The sequence below is a fragment of the Taeniopygia guttata genome, chromosome 19 (genome assembly GCF_048771995.1).
Source record: "Taeniopygia guttata chromosome 19, bTaeGut7.mat, whole genome shotgun sequence".
NCBI classification, from domain to species: Eukaryota; Metazoa; Chordata; class Aves; order Passeriformes; family Estrildidae; genus Taeniopygia; species Taeniopygia guttata.
Window position 1 is genome coordinate 3,601,746 of NC_133044.1, and position 23,083 is coordinate 3,624,828.

Consider the following 23,083-nt stretch of genomic DNA (forward strand, 5'->3'; position numbering starts at 1 on the left):
GGGTAACTTGTCTGTTGAACAGGTAACCAGAATATCTACAGGCACGGGCTTTTAAGAATCCTGGAGATTCATTAATAAATCTCTTAGATTTTTTTTATATGTGTAACTATAAGCTAAACTAAGAATTTGCCATTTGTTTTTCTTCATCTTCAAAGTTTAGGCAATTCACTCACCCCCAGAGTGCCCAGTGCCTGGCAATGTGCTCAGAGGGAGAGTGAGCTCGGACAGCAACACTTTGACAGAGACACTGAAACAATTTATTCCTGGCTGAGTCAGGAGGGGCTCTGGTCGGTCACATTTTACATCTCATCATTTGCTTTATACCTGATTTCACATTCATAAATCAGAGCATTCACTGAACTCCCAGGACACAGCTCTGTCTGGGGCCAAGGTGGATTTTTGACAGTGGCAGCACCTTGCAGGTGGCACCACGGTCTGTTCAGGGAGTGCTTCTGCACGGAGGTGAAGGCAATGTCAAGTGCTCAGCTGCTGCTCCCCAGAGAACAAAGCCAGCAAGTGACATTCACTCTATTTGTCCTTGGTGCCTCTTGCAGGGGGGGCTGTCTGCTCTCTCCACAGCAGTTCCCTATCAGCTCCTAAATAAAGGAATTAAAAAGTTAGTAGTTGTTGCTAAGTATAGGCATTACTCCATTAAAATTCTTATCACATCCAGTGAGAAGCCATCCACTACTCTCATTAAGAGCCTTTGGTGATGATTATGCTGATCACTGTTTTAAAGCCCTGACAGATACATAAACTATGTTACAATAGATTATATTATTTAGCACTCCCACAGCTCATGATCCACCTTAGCAAGCTTTGGTGCTTTACAATATTTAAAAACCTATCTTTTAACAGGCTCTTAATCCTTTTAATGGGCTTTTAACGTTCACTGTATTTATATGGGTGAACAGGCAACTACACATGCAAACTCTCTTGCTGATTAGATCTCCAAATTATGCAGATTTTGGTTTTTTGCAGATCCAGTGGTTGCACATACACTACTTTATTATACCCTATGGTTTTCTTCATAACAGTACCTCATATTTTCCTGCCTTAAGCTGTACAGATGCTTTCTTGATATCCAAAGGAATTTAATTTTGAGTCATCCATGACATTTTCAAGTTGCAGTGGAGTGATATGCTCATTAGACCATGATGTTAGGAGTAAAAGGAAGAGGTACTTAAAGAAAAAAAAAACCCAAACCACAACTCAAGAAATCCAGCCAGTAGCCTAAGGCAAACTGGCTTCTTCATGTAAAGAGAGCTGAATTATTTGCCATGCGGATTCAATAACATTTTACTGCACCGAGCAGATGAAACTAAAATTGAGAAGAAAAACCTGGATTTTTTAGTGTTTATTATTAGTTTTCCATGTATTTAGAGGAGAACTGGCATTTATAAAAGATGGAGTTAAGACTTCTCAGGTGTTTGGCTAACCTGAATTTGCCTTGTAGATAAAGATTTCCATCTCTGAAGTGGGATTCCAAGATTTTCCACAAGCCTTATATGTACTTCAAAGCATCAAGCCAGGTTGCACACATCCTAAGCTGCTTTCATTCCTAAGTAGGTGACACATATTTGAGTTATTAGAAGTACTGCTTCAGTAGTGCAAAATAAAAGTACTTTAAAAAAAAGTGGAAAAAAAAGTCCTGCTGTTCTTTGATGTGAGCAGAAAATCCATTCTCAGAGTCACCACCAGCTTTCCCCCTCCTCCAAATGCAATTTATTGCATTACAATGAACCAAACAAAAGAAAAATGCTCCATGGAAGTTGTGAGCAGTGGGGACAATGGAAAACCCTGGAGTTCAGCATCATGAAATTGCTCATGGAAGGAGCTCATGGTAGCAGTGAACCAAAATATTAACTCAGCTATCCCACATGTCTGCAGCCAGGCAGCAATCAGGACACCCAACACTGGCAAGGAGGTTTCTCTTATCCTGGTGTAGATACAGCACATTATTAAAAACATCAAATCCAGCTATTATCTACTTGTGTCTTAGAAGTAACTCTGCTGTATTTTCACTAAATATCAGCCCTTGCTTCCACAAGGACCCCAGGGAGATTGATTTGATCTCTAGGCTACCCCCTAGGGAGACTCGAAAGAGAAGCAGCTTTCCACAAGAGACACAACCAAGATGTTTCTGCAAACACAGGGACAAAAATCACTTGTTTTACACCCATTCTGTGTCAATAAATTTCAGATGAGAGCTGCTTCTCATGGGAAAATGATTCGCTTTAAGCAATGCCTGGAGCTGTGTGGTTTTATTTTTCATTTTATCACATTTCATAGGGAATTTTCCTTAGGAAGCAAACAGAATTACTGCCATCTTGAGACTCAAAGTGCTCCTTTGGCATCAGCCAGAGCAGGGCACTCAGCTGGCCAGACTAAATCCCTGTAGCATGCCCTGCTTGGAGCTGGACTCTGAAAATAAGGAAGCAACCCCATGCTGAAATAAATGAGGACTCAGCAAGATGTAACTTCAGCAAAATTGGTTCTATTACCAGGCACTTCCAGACTGCAGGGGTTTGGGGCTGGTTTTTTAAAAATCTTTTGCACCCAAAAGTGGTGTCTGCATACACTCCTCCTCTGAAACAGGTACTGCAAATGATAATCAGGTTTACCAAAAATGTAAAGCTGGTCCTGACAGAGCAGCTTCACTCAGTAATCCTCAGAATTCCCTGCAGGCATCAGCCTTTAAAAACTCAGGCCATGCTATACAGTTCATCCTTCCTTACTGGAATTTTTAAAGGATATTTGGACTATGTTGATGAGGACTATTTTGGCAGTTGGCAGAAGTTCTGCAGTCCATTTTACTTGAAATCTTACTGTTTTATTAAAGGCTGAGAACCCAGACATTTCTCTATTAGTCAGTCCACATGCATTTATTAATAAAAGTCTTTAGAACCAGCCTAGAATGGTTCCCATTTTATGGCTAGAAAAACTGGATTAAGAATTTATCCTAACTCACAGGCAGTCAGCATCAACAGAAACAACACCAGGGCTCCAGGATCTTTAGACTTCACTGTGGATCAAAAGAGGAATTCACCAGCTCTGTGGATAAACTTCTGGGACACACATTCTGCTGACTATTAAATGCTATTTTGTTCTGAAGAACTAAAAAGAATAGATAGGTTGATTTGAGTGATTATGAGCAATATTATTTCATAGTCAAGAAACCTAAAAGTTGCATTATTAAATAAATAAAACTTATTAGCATATCTGCAGAAATAAAATTACACAGGAAAATCCTTCTTGGGGGATGGAAATCATCTGTACCCCACATATAATTGTTATACAATTTAGGTTTTGGTGCCCATGTCTGTGTGTCAGGACTCAGCAGGACACTCAAATTAAAGCAGAGTCATGCACAAGATGCTTTGGGAAAAGGAATGGGATAAAGAATTATCAAAACTCATTACTGAATCTGGAGAGAAATGTGCCAGATGGCAGCTTCACCAGGACCTGGGAATGCCCAGCAGTCCTGTAGGATGAGGCTAAAATCTGTAGCTAAGGCTCTCAAAGGGCACAAATGTGACTTTAGTGGGTCAAACCTCACCGTCCCCAGTGCCATTTTCCTGTAATTCAGTTACTTTTCATTACATCCAAAGGTCAGACTGTTCCAGAAGCTTTGTTACACACACTCATGAATTCAAAGCACGATTTTCTTTTCTTTTTTTTTTTTAAATCTGCATCATGCTTCTACTATTTTCCTTCTAATCAACTTCTGCTATTTTCAGAAAAACTATCAAATGGAATATAGAAATATCTAACAAGTTCAGTAAACTGTAAAGCATTTTCTAGTGGCACGTAGGAAGCTGTATGGCAGGATAGACAGCTGGGCTAAAATAGAATTATTTTCTGCCTTTCACATCAATTAACTTTAAACAACAGTTTTTAGGCTTGACAGATGCTTCCATATGACTCATCTTGATTTCTTAACTGATATTAGGAATCAAACCAGAGAAGCTGATAGTCCAAATACAGTAATTGGTAATGTGGAGATAGATGGCATGCAGAAAACTCTATTTCGAAATAAGATCAGGCTAAAAAATAAAAACAAACTGTTACTTTTTGGCCACCTTTAGCAGCTTTCCTCAGGCATCTGCTCCTTTTATCTCAGTAGAATTTCTGTATCTATCCATTCTCTCTTTGCTTTAATTTCTATTATTTTGCTCTTGGTGTATTTGAGGCTCTCAGTGCAGCCTTCCTCCATCACTCCTCCCAGCAGACACTTGCTGGATTCTTGCTGGTACAAAGCTTAGCTTTAATTAGAATTGGATGAAAAAGCCCACCAACAAAAAACACCCCAAGCCAAACTACCTGTTTCCACCTAAACACAACTCAGGCAAAAAAAACACCCATCTCCCAAAACCTCTTCTCTAAGGCTCCTCTTGCTTTTGCTGTCCAAAAAGAATCAATTATAAACCTGAGCCCAAACACTTCACAGTTTCCTCTGGTCTACCTCATCAGACTCTCTTTCCAATTTCATTTGCAGCTGAATTTTCGTGGTTTGCTGGTAGAGGATCAGGAGACAAGACATCACTTGGGAATTTTCATGTCCAGACAGCAGGGCAGATTCTGCTGATTTCATCCAGAAAGATTGTTTTAGTGCTATTATTATTTTTTTCAACTTTTAATAGTGAAGAAAATTATACTGTAATAAAACAGCTAGGTAGCTGTAGCATCCAAGTGATCTTGCAAGGAGTTAAAATACTGTTAAATTTTAGACACAGAACTACACAGGAATGAGGACACAGACATTCCCAAGGTCACATATCCAGTCACTCTTTTTGGTTGTAGCTTGCTTTGCATTTTTGTTTTAATGATTCTTCTGTAGAACTCTTCAACATCAAAAGAGCACTTTCAATGTGGCATCAGATGAGAATTTTCTTTCCAGGGGACACAGCTCTACCTTTCCTCTATAAGAAACTATTGCAGAGCCAGTTCCTTTCCTTCTCCCTGTGGTGTCAGATGCAAACAGATAATGGAAACTCCCTTGAACTTCCCAAAGACAAAGTTTATCTGTGGTTACAGTGGTAAATGACCAGCTCACATTTTTGTGTTAAGGTTTTCTTGCTTATTTCCTTAGCGTGTTTTCAGTAATTCCCTACAACTGGTATTTATTAAGTAGCACACAAATGTACTGAAGGGTTCCAAGGATGTCCAAAGTACATCAGAGATGGATCAGGCAAGGACAGGTCCAGGCAGCCACACGTGACACATTTCCAGCTCCAAAACCATCCCCAAAAGACTGCCAGAGGCCAGGCCAGCAACTGCAGAACTCCGTGTCTCAACACCATTCAAAATAAAATCCTCTCCCCAGAGCAACCACTAGAATCATTGATGACTTTTTCAGACATGGAGAGCACTGCAAAACCTCCTGCCCACCCTCCTCCACAGAAGCTCTCCCTGGAGTTTTGGATTTGTCAGCCTTTCACTCATCGTTAGATCACATGAGAAAAATGCAGAAATCACAGTAAAACCCTCATGTGTGCACATGGATAAGGAATTGGTTCAGCTGCATTTCCTTTGTCCTTGTTCCATGCTGCTGGCCATTTATGAGACAGGAAAATACAGATATCTCTGCTGTCATCCAGCACAGTGACTGATGCTGGAAAACCAAGCCAAAGCTGTACTGGGAGATGCCTGGGAACATGCTTGTCCTGTATTTGAATTACACTGTTTGCACATGGATTCTCCATCTCCTCCTCCTTCCTCACACTGATTATCTAACCAGCCACTGTTACACAGCTCAGAAGAGAAATGCTGCTATCTCCTTATGAGCCCTGATCTTATAAATGAGAGGATAAAGAAACAAAAATCCCAACCCAGCTGTAATTTTCTACATGATGTGGCAATTCTGAATCACAAACATCATGCTACTGAAGGATGCACAGGAATATCCAGGAAGGCTAAAAATGATGCACTGACTCCAAACTCCCTTTTTGAAGTTACAACCATGTTATAATCGTGAATAATTAGGTCACTCTGGGCTTTCCCCAATATGACTCTGTCCCGAATAGATGGGTTTAATTCATGTTCAGTCCATTCAGGTTGAAAACAAAAATGTTTCAGAGCCATTTCAAGGCAGCTATTGCTCATGAATCCATGTTCTTTGAACTACTGTCCCAGTGAACACAGCACAAAGTGACACATTCAGCCACTTCATGTTTTGCCAACCCACAAGAAGGAAGAGAAGAAGGCTTCGTTGCAGATAGAGCAAGAGCTATATAATTGCTGAAGAAATTAAGAATAATTACAAGTGGTTTGCCTGATAATTACCTGTCATTATGTTTTTCTGTAGCATAGAGGGTAGACACAACTACAAGAAAGAAAAGGAATGATGATGTTTTTTTGGAATAGCAGAGATGCACAGTATGTGGCTACATGGTAATCCTGACTGGCACAGAGACTGGCAGCTTCCCTGTCCCCTCAGAGCATGGAAGGATGATACCAGAGGCAATGCATTCCATGGAATTCCACCTGATTCCATCCTCAGCTTCAGCACAGAATCATCATACCCCCTCAGCCAGGCAATCTTCCCATGCCTTAGTTTTTCCATTTGTAAAAATGGGATAATAATTGCTTGCTATATAGGGTATTTACAAAGATGGACTCATTCATTTGCCTTGGAAAGGAACCCCACAGGAAAAAAAAAAGCAAAAATTAGATAAATCAACATCTGTCACACCGCACGCAAGCGAGCAGCCTCACAGATTGCCACATGCTGGGATGTTTCCCTGACTCCCGTTTTCCATCCATCACAGTGCAGAGAAATAATTGAGATCTGGAAGCTATCCCTTAAGGAGATATTTATCTCCCATTAAAGAGCAAAATAGCTCACTTGAAGTTCATAAAGTGGCAACTTCTGAGCGTTTATGAGCAACAGCATGAACTTCTGACAGAAAGGACTCTTTGCAAAGATGAGGAGGTAACTCCAAAGCTGCAGGAGAAACCAGAGGACTTCTGCATTTTAAAAATATTCATAACGAACAGGAACAGAACAGACCTAAGCAACAATTTGCAGCTGTGACTGGGGGCCACCGATGGACTGAATGACCTACCTTGGTGGGCTACACAATGAAATTAAATTGGTTTAAAACTGCACAAGAAAGGGAAGGGGTAGCACATTGCCATGTGCATGTTAGGAGGAGGAATTTTTGTGGTAGTTACAGAAATTGTGCAGAAAAAACACTGAGCAAATCAGGTATCCTCTCTCCTGACAGGGTTACAGGGGCAACAAACACTTTAATTTAGAAGAAAATATGCAAACCAGAAAGGATCAGTAGGGGATTTCTAGAACTGTACAGAAAAGAAAAAGGTAGAGAATCTGTGTTTTCAAACCAGTTCTACCACTAATCCTTTACTGCTACACACACAGGACTTAATTAACATCTCTACAACTTTGCCATATTACCCGCTCTATAAATGCTGTTATTATTACAATTGTTTCTATGACCAATGTTCATCCCCAGTGCAATTTTAAAAACAACAGAGGTGCTGTAATGAAAGGGTCCTGCTGAGAACCTGACCAGCTGTGGCTGTAAGAGGTACCTGCTGGAGTGCCCCCAGTGCTGTCCCTGCTCCCACAGACATGAGCTGCCAAAGCTCCTGGCTCAGCAATCCATTCCTTCTGCCCTTCCTTGACTGGACTGTGTGCACATGCAGCAGCACAGGAAACCCTGCTTGTGCTCCTGCTTCATTTCACTGTCGGGAAACAACCCTAAATTGCCAGAGGAAAAAGCAGGAACAGAAACAGCTTCACCCCTTCTGTCACTAAATCAACGTAGCTGAGCAAGACAAAAATACAGTAGCCAGCTCTAGTGAGGGGAATTTCTTTCTGTGGTTGTAATGGCTTTTAGACCATCCTCAGCCCATTTTCAGCTAACACAGCCGTCTTTACCCTATTTTCGGTTAATTCAATTTAGTTTTACATTGGGATGCTATGAAAAAAGTGTTGTTGAGCAAATCAGGTTCATTCACTCTACAAATACATTACTGGCCCAAGAATTCTTCTAGAGATAATACAGCTTCCATCATAAAAGAAATAAAAGATAATAAAATACTTACAGTAAAAGCTTGTCCGTTTTTCTGCGTTAAAAAGAAAAGTATCTCCCACTAGCTTCTGACAGCATGTGCAAGCCAGACTGAAAATTCAGGGCTTGAGTGCTTCCCTGAGAGGAAAACCACATTGCAGAGAGACACAGAGAGCTGCTTGAGAAATGATTCACACACGGAAGCAAGCTGGCTCCACCGGCGCCTCGGCATTCAGCACACACACAGCACTCGCTTACTCAGGGGAATGACAAATATTATATTTTCATCAAAGCAAGGAGGATTTATGCAAGAAAGCAATTTGTAGCCTAGGTCAAAAACAGTGAGATGCTTCAATCCTTAAAGCAGATGAAGAGTTTCTTTCAGGGTCCCATCATCCCCAACTGCAGGACTGGACACTGGGCAGAGCATAAACCACAAACTGGTCTGGATGATCCAATTAAGCAATAACATGCAGCACAAACCACAGAGAAAGGGCAAGGAGGTGGCATAGAAAAAGGCATTTTCAGAGGAAAACACAGAAGCAGCTTTCAGAATCCTTTCTATTCCACAATAATACATCGCCCAGAGTGCCAGCAATCACAGCCAGGACACCTTATGACACTTCCCTTGCCTCCATCATTGCTTCAAAAAGTAGAAATGTGGGTGTAGGGAAGGAAGGTGCACCAAGACAGAAGCCTTTACAAAATGAACCAGAATCAGTTCTGGGTGACTTGAGCTGCCCAAGAGGGTCAATCTGTTCTTTATTTAGAAAAGAGCAAATAAAGGACAAGAGCGAACAAATGCTTGAGAATGTTCCTCTTCCTTAAGATTTTTGAAAAGAATTTCATGATTGAAAACAGGAAGAACAAGGCCAGAGGTCTTAACAGAGTTAAAGCAAGCAGAGATAGTATCAAGTTGAAGGAGACAGAGGAGATGAAAAAGACATCAAATCCAAATTTCAAACATAAAACTAACATGTTTTAAACAGAGCTTTTTGTCCAATTCTGTCTAGAGAGGATCTAATCACTCTCTGGTGTCTCTGACCAAAGAATTCCTACATACCAGGAATTCTCCCTCTCAACAGTGTGAACCAGGTATTTAAGTAATGTTGATACTACAGCAGATGTTTCCAGTAGATGCTGATGAATCTGAATAGCCCAACCTTATTGCACCCTCCTTACTCGAGGTGCCAAAGGGGCCTGAAGGAAGCTGATGCTATGCCAAGAGTTAATTTATGTTGTAGCTCAGTGTTGGCAGCACTACTGTTATCACAGAGCAACCAAACCTACAAATCAGATCGAGTCCAAGCCAAATCAACTCTGAAGATTATGGATTTGGGATCCAACTTTCTGATATTCTTAAGAGTAATGAGATTTTATCTTAAAATGCCAGAACAAGACAAAAGAGCAAACCATTACTTATTTGGCACAGGATAAAGCACTGTGTTTAGCAGGTCTCAAGCAGATACTATTAGTTTTAAGTCCCCAGATTCAGTCAGGTGCTATTCCAACTTTGCCAAGATGCACAATGTACCAATCCTTCTATTCAGCCCATTCTGACATTTTCTTCAATATCCAAGGTCAGGATGTGTGACCACTGGGAGAACTTACCCATTCAGTATTTTCACACAACATTCAGAGTTCTTGGGATTATTCACAGCTCAGATAAGGAGGAAGTTGCTGCAGATACTTGACCTGAATGCAGTGTTCCTCCTCCCTGAGGAAGTGACCCCACACATGATGCAGGCACAGGCAATGAGGTCCCTTGGATACCCAGGGGAGGGACAGCAGCTCACCCCTCTGCTCTGATCATGGACCACCTTCACAACTGAACACATGCAGCTCAAAAATAGCAGCTCAGGGCAAACAGCTGAAGGAACCTGGACCCTGAGCTGATAAATGAGAGGGACATCAGGTGCAGACACCTTGCTGAGAAGACTCTTTGGCTGAAGAAACCCAGCCCTTTTTGGAGAGCAGCGTTCTGCCCCTCTGCCACTGCTGGTGAGTTTGTTTGGGCTCAGAGGGATAGCAGTGTTGGCAGCTTGATAGGTTTTCCTATCCTCCAGCCAAGAGAAATAAAGAACTGAGATGAGGGAGTGGAAAGGCAAGATGAGCTCCTGTATTGCACTCTCGAATATCTTTGGGATACATTTGATAAATATAACTTGACCAAAACCTAAAAATGAAATGCTGGGCTGTAAGGAGACAGTCACAACATTTACATACTTCAGCTTGGGGAGACAGCCTGGAATAGGGGTGAAGAATTTCCCCAAACCAAGGAGACCAGACAGAATATTTGTTTATTTAGAGGTTTTCTGGTAGCCCTTATGGCTATAATTACCTGATCTCTTTACTTAGACCAAAGTGTTATTCAGCATAAAACTGTCCCAATTGATACATTGCCTTTCTGTTTAATGAAAAAAACAGCCCAGAAACAAACAGCTCAAATGAGTTGGCCAGGCTGAAAGAAAACCAGGGCCTTAACCATAATTACTTTCACACAGCCAGGGTGAGAAAACAATTTCAAGTAGCAATATAAACTTTTTTCAAGTATCTGCCAGGTTCTCACCCAGCTGGTAAAATTGGTTGACAGACAAAATAACAGTGAACATATTGCCTGCATTCTGCTCAATGCACTTGCTCCCAAAACTTCCCTACAAGGTATGACAGAATAAGATCAAACCTCACCATTAATACACCTTTAAAATAGTGCATTTGAGGAATTTAAAGGCTTTATGCTGCAAACTGCATTAATGGCACAATTCCACAAGAACAAGTATGGGTGAGAATTTAATGAAATGGGCAATGGGCAGAATTTTGGGTGGCACAGCTCATTTGAGAAGCAAATGCATAGTGTGGAAAAAAGGCTCACACAAGGAACAAAGTTTAAAATATCTTTGCATTTACAGATATTTATGCCATATTTAACTGCTTTTGTGCATGAAACAATCTTAATTACAAAGGAGAGAAATTCCATAAACAAGGCTATTATGTCAATAACAATGTCTTTTTAAAGCAAGTCTCTAATTCAACTGTAAGGCTCGGGACATTGCTGTCTGGAGTTGGAAAACCAAAAGCAATTACAAAGGCAAGCCTGCATCAGACAGGGGATATTAGTGGAGTCAGGCCATGGCTTTGGGACAGAATTTACTCTGTGCTTTTTCCCTTTTGGACATAACTGATCCAAACTTCTTTATTTTCTCAGTTGCAGTGCAGATGTCAGGAAGTTCACGCTGCTGGTGGACGTTTGCAGAGTGAATCATGGGGCACCACTTTCCATTTTGACAAAAACAACTGCTGCTCAGTCAACAAGATGCTGCTGATGAAATGGGTGGATAGAACTCCTGTAACTGCTGCCAAAAAGGCTCCACCAGCACAAGCAAGCTGTGTGAGCTGCCTTGGAGAACTGGGATTTATTTTTCCCTTCCTATTCTTAAGAGACTACTCACCTAAGGGGCTCAGCCCATGGCTACCAGCTTTGACCTGCAAGTGGAGAAAATGCTTGTTGCTGGAAGAGACTAGAATAATTAAATTGGGGTGAACAAAAGGCAGATAATGTTTTATGGAACATGGAGTGCTATAGGAGACAAGAAAAACAGCTTCCTCTGGTGCCTATTGCCAAAATTTCAGAGGACCAGACAACAACTTGAGAATTTCCAAGGGAACAGCCACTGAGTCAGTCAAAAATAGAACTAGGAAACTGCCTGTTTCAAAAGTATCTCTGTAAGATGTGCCAGCATTTTTCAGTATTTCTGTAATTTCCGAGTAGAACACTCAAGAGTTAACACACATATATCTACCCCCCCAAAAAAAAAGCCAACCCACAGAAAAAGACAAAATGAGAAAGGAAATCTATGTAGCAAAGAAACACTCATCATATTTCATATACTTAAAATAAAAATCACTGATCACTTTTGCACACATTTATGCAAAGTTTATTATTCTTTGCAATTTTCAAACATCTCTACTTCCTTAGGCATCATCAACAACCAAGGACAGCTTTCCTGCAGTCACCCTGTTATTCAAAATGTGGATAAATCTAAACATGCAAAAATAGGCAATACTGCATGCTCTTCCCTGAAAGAGGATGGTAAGACTTATACTGTTCTTTTTTTTTTTATTTCAATGATTAAAAGCAAGAAAGGCTTAAGGGAAAGGGAGTAACTTTCTATTTTATTATTCCTCGCTGTTAGTTTTCTGCTATATAGGTTATAATGTGGCACTCATTAACAATTCATAGAAAATTACCATATTCAAGTAGCACAGCAAGTTTTTACTACCTACCCAGGCAAAATCCTGCATAACCCTACTTGCTCCCTTTACATATTGTCCCAGAGGGATCTCATGCTGGAAAAGCTGGCATTTTATCACCTAACGGGAGAGGAATTCCAACAGGTTGGAAACTCCAAGGAGCCCGGAACAGAAAAACATTCCATTAAATCACAGACAATGCAGAGCTGCTCAGCAAAATGAAGCTCTGGAGATGTGTGCTGGAGGCTGCCTCGGAATTAAAAACCCCGATGGGATTCTGGAGCAATGTCCCACTGCTTTGAACTTCTCGGTGCGTTTTAGAGGGATGCAAATGCAAGACCAGAGGTATCGGCTTTGTCTCGGAGGGATTCACGCTGCATCTTTTACAGACCCTCGATCAGAATCAGTTGATCATTGCAGTAGCTTAACTCATCTATTTTACAAGTCAGGAAATGAAAGCACCTAAATGACTGAATAAATATCACAAATTAGCAAGGGTCTACAGTGCTCATCAATTTTAACTCCCATATAAATCAGCAGCTTTGACAGACATGCACACTAGACAGAGTGTGCCCACACTATGCAGAGGCACCCAGAAATTCAGCATAGAAATTTGGCTTTGATGATGTAATCAAATTCAGGAAAAAAAAGGGAGAATCTAAATTAAAGTTCAACAATTCCTTTCTTCTAGACAGCTTGTAGGAACAAACATGTTTGCTGCTGCTTAAACTTTTAAATCAGCTTAGCAGACTTGAGAAATTGAATCAAGAAGCTGAAATTTGAAGTGCCTAAACACCGAGACCTTCCCAGCGTTAACCACATTGCTACAGAAGAACCATTAAGAAATAAGTAGTGGTATAATGCAGGCAAATTCCAGTCTGAGACCGAGGTTCTGTTTTCAAGACTTATGAAATTATTTCCTTGGATCTCTTGGTTGGCGATCATAATCATAAACTCTGGGTGCAAATCTGGCACTCAAGAAACCTTATAACTAAAATGAATTGGAAGCATCCTTAAGCTCAGCAAAAAAGATCTTGGCACGTGGCTCACGTTGCCTGTGGGGCAGGTAAGGACAAATATCAACACCTCACCAGCATGAGCTCACCCTGCAGGCACAATCTTCCCATGAACGTGCTCAGTGCCACTCGTGCTGCCTCTGCTGTGCCACTTGTCCCCCACACACAGAGTGGATGCAAACTGCTCCTCTCCTCAAGGTCTCATTTTCTGGAAACAGCTCACTGCCAGAGCAGAACCTCCCTTACCAAAAGACCTAAATGCCCAGAAGCAGGAGGCACAGGCAATGAACTGGGAAAGCAGCAAGAATAGGTGCTCAGTTTTCCATGCTCCTATAAAAGCAAGTGATAATTTAAAATCTCCAGCAGATACTATAGTAGGAGGGCAATGAAGCAAGAGAACAGATTGCATGAAAAGGAAAAAGTGCCCTATGGAGTTTGTGACCTGTTTACCATAAGTAAATAAATAAATGAAAGCAAAACAACCCCCTGAGGTGACAGTTTGCATGAGGGACATTAGTGACTCTGTCATGTAGAAGCCTATAGAAACAACTGCCATTACAGAACAAAGGATTGATTGGCCACACAACAGGAACTCGGGAGAGAAAGCAGATGTGAAAGAAGGGAAGAGGAAGATTTGGAAATGAGGACAGCAGGGAAGTCACTCTGAATATTGCCCAACTAACACCACTGCCCTGGTACACAGCAGCTGAAGGCAAAGAGGAAAATGGAGCAGTTTGAGAACACCATGAAATGAAGAGAGAACACACAAGCCAGGTCAATTCTTTCTACCCCACAATGAATCACTCAACAACTCTTTCTGCTCCTGTGGCAGGTGAACCATCACAATTTTGCCTCCTTTGTTAGGGTTATTTAGTTCACTTGCTGACAGCATTGAAAGAGTGCTGGCTCAGCCAGAGGGAGTGACAGCTTCGATTCCTGCAGGAGCTGCTGTCCAAGGAATCAGCCTGGGCTGTCCCTGCCTGTGGAACTGTCCTCTATTCCCTGATCTGGAGACAGGGTCCAGAATAAACCTTATCCCTTTCAGTTCCACTGCTATCAAAAATCAGGAATGTGTTATTTTGTCCTCTTTGATCTCACTCAAACCATGAAAACAACAGCCTAAGCATTTTGCCTTGCTGTGTCTTGGGGAGCTGGAAACCTTTTACCAGCAAGAAATTCTTACAGCAGTTACCATGGCGACTCTGGTAATAGATATTTAAAGGCAGTTCACTCATAATCACATTCATTAGATATCAGGAGGCTTTAGTAAGAGAGGCACAAAAAGCTTGAAACCAGGGAGCCTTCCAGGCTTGGTGATGGTATAAGAAATTTATAGGGAGGGATCTGCTTATCCCATCATTTAGCTGGACACAAAGGGCTCCTGTTCAAACATGGAATGGCACTGAAGCTTGCAGAATAAACTATTTTTAGTTTGTCAATTTAAAAATTGGTTCTGAAAGCCTCATTTCAATCGTGGTACTTCAATAAATCCTTTCAGAGTGGCCATTGCCAGAAATATAAGAAATAGCTGTGCCACAGCTCCATCCCCCATTAGAGCCAGGCTGCTGGGAATCTCCTGGTCTGCCATCACCTGGAAACTCAAATCTGGATAAAGCTCTGAGTTGAAGAGGTATGTTTGGTTATACAAACGTTAAATAATTTATTTCTTTAGGTTTGAGTCCACAGCTTTCCAATCCACTAGAACACAGCCATGAGAATCTGCAGAAGCAGATCTCCAGATAGGGAGCCACTTCACCAGGCTGCCTAAACCTGTGTTACAGTCATCAAACTGAGATTTCCTTTCTCTTTTTGCTGCATATTTCCATGACAACTTTCCTGCAGTATCAACTTCTTTCTATTGGAAAGGTTTCTCAAAGAGAATTTAGGCTTCTATAGCAACAGCTGAAAGCCCTGGGAGATGATGATGCCTGAAACTTTTTTTTAGACCACACAAGTGTGTTTTAAATTTTATAGATGAAAACAAAAATATATGTAATATTGGGTAAACTGTGAAGAGAAGAAGTACCTTGCTGAAGTGGAACAAACACAAAGAAACCACCTACTTTCAAAAGGGATGCAGACTTTGAGATCTAAAACGCTGGGAGAGAGCAGACAGGATCAAACACTCATCTTGAAAAGCCACATCCTGTTCCTTCTCTCTGAGTTACAAAGCACAGTCACAAGGAACGAGTCTGCTGATCCTAAAAAGAGATTTTAGCCCAAGATCTCTCTCTGCATCCTATTTTATATTGCCTTAAAGCAAAAAAAAAGAAAAAAAAATTGGAAAATCAGTGAGTCAGGATTCCTTTTGAGTTTTAACTCCAATACACCTGCCACCTACCTATAACCTAACCTTTTTCTTAGTACTTTAGCAGTTTGCCATGGTAGTGACACAGTATTCTCCAATACTGAAAGCTTTAGAAGAAAAAAAAACTTTGAAAGAAAAAAAAAAAAAAAAAAAAAGCCCAGCTGCACTCTGAACCAAATAAATTTGCTAAACTCAAAAGCCAAGGAAGGTATAGAAGCTGAAGCAGATGTATTTCACAAAGCACTTCACTTCTCCAGTACACTTCCAAACTTCAAGTTTTTTAAAGAAGAAAAAAAAAGACAAAACATCACATTCACAAGGTCAGTGAGAAGTAGGAAAGGATGAAATTTAATGTATAGATGAGAATGCCAAAGGGTGGAAATGAAGCCCAGCAGGTCCCAGCACCTTCCCTTTTACAGCCACTGGAAACCTCTTTGTACACAACAAGTGAGATAGCAGTGTGAGCACCTCAAAGAAGCCCCACTTTTCTGCTTGTAGTAATTAAAAGTTTTTCCTTTTTTCATTAAAGTACCCATTAATTTATGTCCTCTTCTTCTCATTCACCCCTACATCATGACAGTTCTGATAAGGATAAAAAAGTGCCCACAGGTAAAAATGAGTGAAAAAGAATGCATTTGATCTAATTCTGGTTGACTTCCACCTTCAGTCACTTCTTGACCAGCTGAATAACTTCAGAAAACACTCTGGAACTGGCAGTTTGGCAAAATAAAAGTTGGGGACTGTAAAAACTTATTTTTATTTTTTTAATAGCACTGTTAGAGTCTATTCAAAACCTGGGAACCCTGCAACCAAGACATATGCAAAACCAGGATTTCTGACAAACCCCTCATTATTTCCAAGATTTATCCTGTCTGGAGAAGACTGAAGCGTGGGAGTCACTGAGTCACTGCAAAGGTCAAGTGAAACGCAATTATTCAGTGTCTCCGTGTGCTGCCCTCTGCTGAAACAGGCACCGAGCTCCTTGGAGCAGCACAAAAACTCGGGATCATCTGTGCCCGCTGCTGCCGTCACACTTGCCCGAATTCAAAATGTTTCATTTCGTGGGACTAGGCAAGGTTAAAAATAACCTGAGCTCTTGCACCGGACTGAAGAGCTCCAGGGTGAAAGAGTGGCTTAGGGACAGCAGACAGGGAGAAGGAAGAGGGTTGGATGCACCATCACCCTGCAGTGATGGAGGTTCACAGGCTTGGAGAAAAGAACCAGCTGAAAGTTTCATTTGAACAACTTGTTTATCAAAGATGTTGAACTCTCATATTGCCTCTCAAATCCTTAATCCTCCATCTGATTTCACCCACATGAAAAAATCTGTTCAGGCAGATGAGATTATTCAAATATTCAAGCACCAGAATTTGTTCGTGTGTAGAACAGAATGGGAAGAGGAGAAAACGATTAAATATCTAAGGGAAAAAATAACATCTAATTACACATTAATATCCATAAATAAGTATATTTTATAGAATCATATTTACAAAATTCTTACTTAAATATTTTATTTACAAACAAATAGTAACCCAGCATTTTCTCCAAAACTCAGGGAAAGGGCAAAGATAGTCAAAGCAATGTTTCAACTACACATATAAACTCTCAGTGATGAAATTCCCAATCCAACATATATGTTTTTTTCCCTTTAGGCCTTTGGAAATTAGGCTTTGCTGTGTGACTTCGAGATCAGCCCAGCAAGGTTATTTTGGATCAAGAAGATTGAAATGCTAAGTTGAAGGTTCCTTAGGGAGATCATCCTGCCAGCAAGCTCCCCTACCTTGTCAAGATGCTGCTGGAGTAGATTTTAACCACGTGCTTTTTCATGGGATTTGACCTCAAAAAAAAAAAAAAAAAAAAAAAAAAAAAAGAAGAAAAGGTGGGGGGGATACCCCCAAACAAACAAACAAAAATCCCAGACAAACAAAACCCCCCATAATTAAAAAAAACCCAAGCAAAAGAGGGAATAGCAGTGGGCAGGTGGGCCCTGCTGGTGCAGCCAGCAGAGGGCAGTGGGATTTACAGGAAAGTTGTTGAACTTCGTCTGATGAAGTATGTGAAGTGATAAAATTATCCATTTAAATTTTAATTTGAACCTACCTACAGAAAGATATAAGCAAGACAGAGAAAAATGGACCAAAATAGAAAAGAGAATTTATTACTTTAGGACCTCTAAAAAGTCGTGTTTCAGGGTATCAGGAAGACTTCATACCAATGTATCACTTACTTAATTTTTAAAGTAATTTTCAATTACTGAAATACAACGATTCCATGCATCCTATTGAATCCAAGAAAACTATTTCTCATAGATTTTAAAACCTATGGGTTCTTTAAAATAGAAAAATATCAAATGAGAAGAAAGGTATTTTTAAGGCGCGCCTATTGTTACTTTTGAAGATGAAAACTGGTTCTAGGCGGCAAGAACAAGAAAGTAAAACAGGTGAAGAAAAAAAACACAAGCAAGGCACATAAGACTTTTTTAATGCTCACTGCATCTTGCTTACCAAAAAGGAAAAACAACATTTCTCACCTTACCACCAAACAGAACAAGCTCCCCAGAGCTTGGGTTGTACCTGATTTGACACGAGCATTTTGTGATGGAACACCGTTGGTATTTTCAGAGCGCTTTTGAATACACACGTCCCGAAACAACACCGCTGCCCTACGCCACAGGAGACCGAGCTGTCCCGGGGGTGTCCCGGTGCTCCGGTGGGGCACAGCCCTTGCCAGGCTGCGGTACCCGGGGCCGTGCAGCCCCGCCGGGACCGGGGGCATGCCCCGTGCCCTCAGAGCCCCGGCGGGACCGGGGACATGCCCCGTGCCCTCAGAGCCCCGGCGGGACCGGGGACATGCCCCGTGCCCTCAGAGCCCCGGCGGGACCGGGGACATGCCCCGTGCCCTCAGAGCCCCGCGGGGTCTGCGGCAGCCCGGCTGCCCTCAGAGCCCCGGCTGCCCTCAGAGCCCCGGCGGGACCGGGGACGTGCCCCGTGCCCTCAGAGCCCCGCCGGGACCGGGGACATGCCCCGTGCCCTCAGAGCCCCGCCGGGACCGGGGACATGCCCCGTGCCCTCAGAGCCCCGCCGGGACCGGGGACATGCCCCGTGCCCTCAGAGCCCCGGCTGCCCTCAGAGCCCCGCCGGAACCGCGGGCATCCCCCGTGCCCTCAGAGCCCCGCGGGGTCTGCGGGAGCCTGGCTGCCCTCAGAGCCCCGGCTGCCCTCAGAGCCCCGGCGGGACCATACGGGCACGGCCACCCCACACCCCGCGCCGGACCTGTTGCCCTCAGACACCGCCGGCGGGGACACCGCGCCCGCTGCCCGCGCCTCAGCCACGGCGCCCCGCACTGCGGCACCTCAGTGCTCCCCCAGCACGGGGACGCCCGGCGCGATGCTGCCGGTTCTCCCCGGCCCAGCCGGTCCCCCCGCGCTGCCCTCAGCGCCCCGCGCTCACCTGCAGCCGCTGCCGCCGCCGCCGCGCTCGGGGATGCTCCGCAGCCGGAGCCCTCACCTCACCTGCACCGGCCGCACCGGCCGGCAGGGGGCTGCTGCGCGGCATGCCGGGTAATGTAGTCCCCTGCCCGCCCGGGACGGCCAATCCCCGCGGCGCGCCGCGGAACATGCCGGGAGTGGTAGTTCTTCCCGGAGGTGCCGGCGCGGGGCAGACTGGGAGGTGTAGTCCAAGCGTAGCGGTGCGCAGCGGGCTTCTCCCTGCTGCGGAACTACAATTCCCGTGCGCCCCCGCCGCGGCGGCTCTAGCGGGCCCGGACGCGGCGCCGAGGGTCTGCGAGCCCATCATGGCGGCCCCGCCGCCCTCAGCGCCGGGAGAGCCGGCACCGCCACCGCCACCGCCACCGCTGCAGTACAGCCTCCTGCTGCAGCACCTCGTGGGCGACAAGCGGCAGCCCCGCGTCTGGGACCCCGCCACCCTCGGCGGTATCCCCTGCCCGCCCAAGAGCGAGGAGCAGAAGATGGTGGAGCGGGTCATGGAGAGCTGCCCCTTCAAGGCGGCGCTGGCTTGCGTGGGAGGTGCGGCCGCTGGAAGGACGCGGCGGGCACCTGTGGGGTCGTTCGGGGGTCCCTGTGGGGTCGGGAAAGGGAAGGATGGAGAAGAGGCTGCAGTCCCCGTGTTTGATTTTCCTCCCGTGCCTGTCGCATGTCGCAGGCAGGGATCTGTGTCTGCCTTCCTTGGCGAGGTGCTCGTGGCCTCTCCTCACACAGCACGGGCTGTCACAAGTGTCCATGGCACCGAGAGATTCCTGCCCTGTCACAGTGCAGCGCTCACCCACAGCAGGAGCAGAGCCGCTTCACTCCCTGCAGGGAATGTGCTGCTCCAACCCAGCCCTATTAAATTCCTTGTTTATCTTTCACAGGATTTGTTCTGGGAGGTGCGTTCGGTATCTTCACAGCTGGCATTGACACCAACGTGGGGTTTGATCCCAAGGATCCCTATCGCACACCCACGGCCAAAGAGGTGCTCAAGGACATGGGGCAGCGAGGCATCTCCTACGCCAAGAACTTCGCCATCGTGGGTGCCATGTTCTCCTGCACAGAATGCGTGGTAGAATCTGTGAGTAAGAGCCTCCCAACCATTAAGAAATGATTTCTGGTACTCTTTAAAATTTTTTACTAGATCCAAATAAGTACATATATCCTGGAATAGGCTGCTATGTTCTTTCTTGGCCAGCAAAGCTTTTCAGCTTTGAGATCTGTCTTCAGAGCTGCTGTTCTCTGACAGAATGAAGAACACTTTTGCAATAGCAAAGTCCTTTTCAGTTTTAAGTCCTAAATGTATTGACAAGCATAGACATTACTTTTTAAAGCCTAGCTACAAGTGCTTGTGTAAAATGTCAAACTGTGAGTTGCAACATAGTAATTTGAGTGTCTAAAAATTCCATATGTAAAAAGGGATCATTTGATGCAAGTTCTTGAGTAACAGGCCAGTTTTCATCTGGCCCCTACAGTCAGAAATGACCTTTTGCAGCTCAGTGGTAAATCTATCATCTGGGCTTTTTTTTTTTAATAGGAAAATTACCCTGTTATGAATTTGAGTCCTGCCTTTTAATTGAAAGGCACAATTACTTCTTAACTCATCTAGAAGAAAACCGTATCTGCTTGCACAATGGAGCAGAACAAAGAGATCTGTGCACTGGTGAAAATCCAGCATGTCCTGGCTATGGAAATAGTCCACCTTTGTCAGCAGCTGCTGTGACTCACCTGTGCCAAGGACCAGGGCTGCTGTGATGTAGTTATTGCACTTTTAGACTCAGGGCTGTGCTCTGGGGGGCCATCCTGGCTCACCTGAGGATCTTTGCCACAGCACTGCATTGCACCATATGGATTTGTCTCACCTCTCCCAGTTACCTGCTCCTTCCTCCCTTCCCGGCCCTGCAAGTCTGGGAGTGCAGGGCCATCTGCTGAGAGCAGAGGGAAGAACATCCTCAGCTGAGAAGAGGATGGAAGGTCGTTTAACCTTGCTGCTAGCACAGATACCGAGTGTTCATTCCATATTTACTTGTTGGCTCTGATTTGTAATTCCACAGTATCGTGGGAAGTCAGACTGGAAGAACAGCGTTATCAGTGGTTGCATCACAGGAGGAGCCATCGGCTTCAGAGGTTGGTGCTGCCTGCTGGGAACTGTTTCTGTGATAAGATTGAAGTTGGTTATGCAGCACACGATGTTTTTAGTGCAACACACACACCACAAACCTCTTTGCGTGGGGTTGTGGTGAAGCCAGTGTGAGAGTGTGCTCCAGACTGGCAGAACTGTCAGCTCCAACAATAAGTGGGGATAAGGAAGGGTTGGTCATAGAGGAAAATCAACAAAATTCACTTGAAAGAAAGTCAAGAGATGATGGGGCTGTCCACACTTTTCTGTGTTGTCATGGGAGAGAGCCAAAAATACATACAGAAGCTCTACACATCTACCATTTCACTGTCTCTGCTTTGAAATTAGTAAACTCCTTTGAAATTAGAACTAAAGAACTCTCTTCTTTTGTACCACGTGTGAAATGCTTTTCTCCTTTCTCAAGTATCAGTTCAAACAGACAATTCTACTTACGTGTGAACGAGAAGTGGGGTTTTAGTCCAGCAGCACTAGTGGAGACTTTTCCTTTAGTGGTAACATCTGGAAAAATGCCTAAGTAGGAGAGAGCTGCTCTGCTCATCAGAAATAGCAAACTTCTCTCACTCTCCTTAAGAAAAAAACTGTTCTGTTTTATGGAGCATAAATGAAAAGAAAGCTTTTGAAAGTGCTTCTAATTGAGCTTGTTAAGTTGTGTCTGTCCTAGACCTAATCCTCTTAGAGCTGTCAGAGATGTGGCTGCTCTTCCTATCCCTCCCTAGCCCCACCAAGCCACTTGCAGGGCTCAGATGAGAGCACAGTAACATCAGCAGTGGCCGCTGGAGGGTTCTCTTCTGTCCCCTGGGTGAGCCTGAGGACACAGCACCCAGACAGCAAATCCTGCTGTCCCCGAGGGGTTGTACATCAGGCAGTGGCTGTGCCAGTGTCCCCTGGGAGGGCACTGCCAGGTTCCTGCTGGGGTGAGCTCTGAGCCAGCACAGGTTAGTGGCAAGAAGAATATTCCTCCTGCTTTGTCTGACGGTTCCCACCCTTGCCTTGCAGCTGGGTTGAAGGCCGGGGTGATCGGCTGTGGAGGATTCGCCGCTTTCTCCGCTGCAGTCGATTACTACCTGCGGTAACAGCCGGGACCCTGGGGAGCACGTTCCCTGTGCAGTGCTGCTGCTGAGAGCCTGCATCACGGCACAACCACCAGGCTTACCTTTCCACTGCCTCTGGAGTCGGGGTGGCGCTGGCCGCTTTCTGAATGACTAACAGCAACCTGGCTGCGAGCCCTGGCGAGCTGCTCCAGGCTGCTTGCGGGAGCATGGGAGCATGGAGCCAGGCACAGAGCAGCATCTCCAGGACACATCAGCTGACTGTCAGTTTCCAGGAAACATGCCTGGACTCTGAGCTCTTTCGATCCTTTGGGGCTGGTTTTGATTAAGTCTGTTGCTGGCATCAAAAGAAGGCAGGAGGACAATCTTCGAAGAGAAATGCAGCGATCTAGGTTACCACATATTTGAAGGTGCTGCAAGTGTTCTAACAGTCACCAGTTTGCAGCTTGCTACTCTGTTGGGGAGAGGTAAGATCCTGTGGAGAAATAAGTTTGTTCCAGGCTTTTCTTAAAATACCATCTGAAGACAAACCACCATCTGTACAACTTGTCTTATTTCAAGTACAGAGATGAGCGCCAGATTTCTTTACTGTGTTTTAAAGGGAAAAGCAGAAAGGAATCCTTAGCCTTAGAGCTGTGTGGTTACTGGCATATGAACAAAACTGTTTAAGGGAAAAAAAGAGGTTGTTGCTGAAGTATAATTCTCTGTAGCCACTTGGCTAGCCTGATTTAACCTCACTGTGGGAGTACAGTCTTGCTACTGCTTTAACTGCCCCAGGCTCACCCCATTAGTTCCA

General features: G+C 44.0%; 2 protein-coding genes and 1 long non-coding RNA gene across 12 annotated transcripts in view; 2 read left to right on the plus strand and 1 right to left on the minus strand.

Moving 5' to 3' along the window:
- SPECC1 (sperm antigen with calponin homology and coiled-coil domains 1) overlaps positions 1–19,190 on the minus strand; it is an 86,983-nt gene extending 67,793 nt beyond the window's left edge. Inside the window, exons 1-2 of one of the 9 annotated variants that reach the window (XM_072937203.1) lie at positions 8,074–8,311; positions 2,972–3,117 (exon numbers count right to left, since the gene is read on the minus strand). The gene's annotated coding sequence lies outside the window, so the exon portion shown is untranslated. Of the gene's footprint in view, positions 1–1,439; positions 1,464–2,971; positions 3,118–8,073; positions 8,312–19,063 lie in introns of those variants that run through there. The other 8 variants (XM_030288306.4, XM_030288305.4, XM_072937204.1 and 5 more) reach the window with 8 other exon arrangements.
- Positions 8,593–14,543, plus strand: LOC115497828 (uncharacterized). The gene is made up of 2 exons (XR_003963404.4): positions 8,593–10,040; positions 11,245–14,543. It is a non-coding gene; the product is annotated as an uncharacterized lncRNA (long non-coding RNA).
- Positions 19,191–19,349: 159 nt separating the features above from the next.
- On the plus strand, positions 19,350–22,817 carry TIMM22 (translocase of inner mitochondrial membrane 22). Of its 2 annotated transcripts, NM_001245742.2 has the most exon segments (4): positions 19,361–19,638; positions 19,983–20,179; positions 21,153–21,225; positions 22,235–22,817. In NM_001245742.2, coding segments are annotated over 4 exon segments (579 nt in total). In that variant the 5' UTR covers positions 19,361–19,406; the 3' UTR covers positions 22,312–22,817.
- The last annotated feature ends 266 nt before the right edge of the window (positions 22,818–23,083 follow it).

What these genes read in the sequence shown, in the direction of transcription:
- TIMM22 (XM_030287759.4), top strand. Translation starts at nt 19,407, where the DNA reads ATGGCGGCCCCGCCGCCCTCAGCGCCGGGAGAGCCGGCACCGCCACCG. An exon ending in GGCGCTGGCTTGCGTGGGAG is followed by an intron (nt 19,639 to 19,982) that starts GTGCGGCCGCTG and finishes TATCTTTCACAG; the next exon opens with GATTTGTTCTGGGAGGTGCG. An exon ending in CAGAATGCGTGGTAGAATCT is followed by an intron (nt 20,180 to 21,152) that starts GTGAGTAAGAGC and finishes GTAATTCCACAG; the next exon opens with TATCGTGGGAAGTCAGACTG.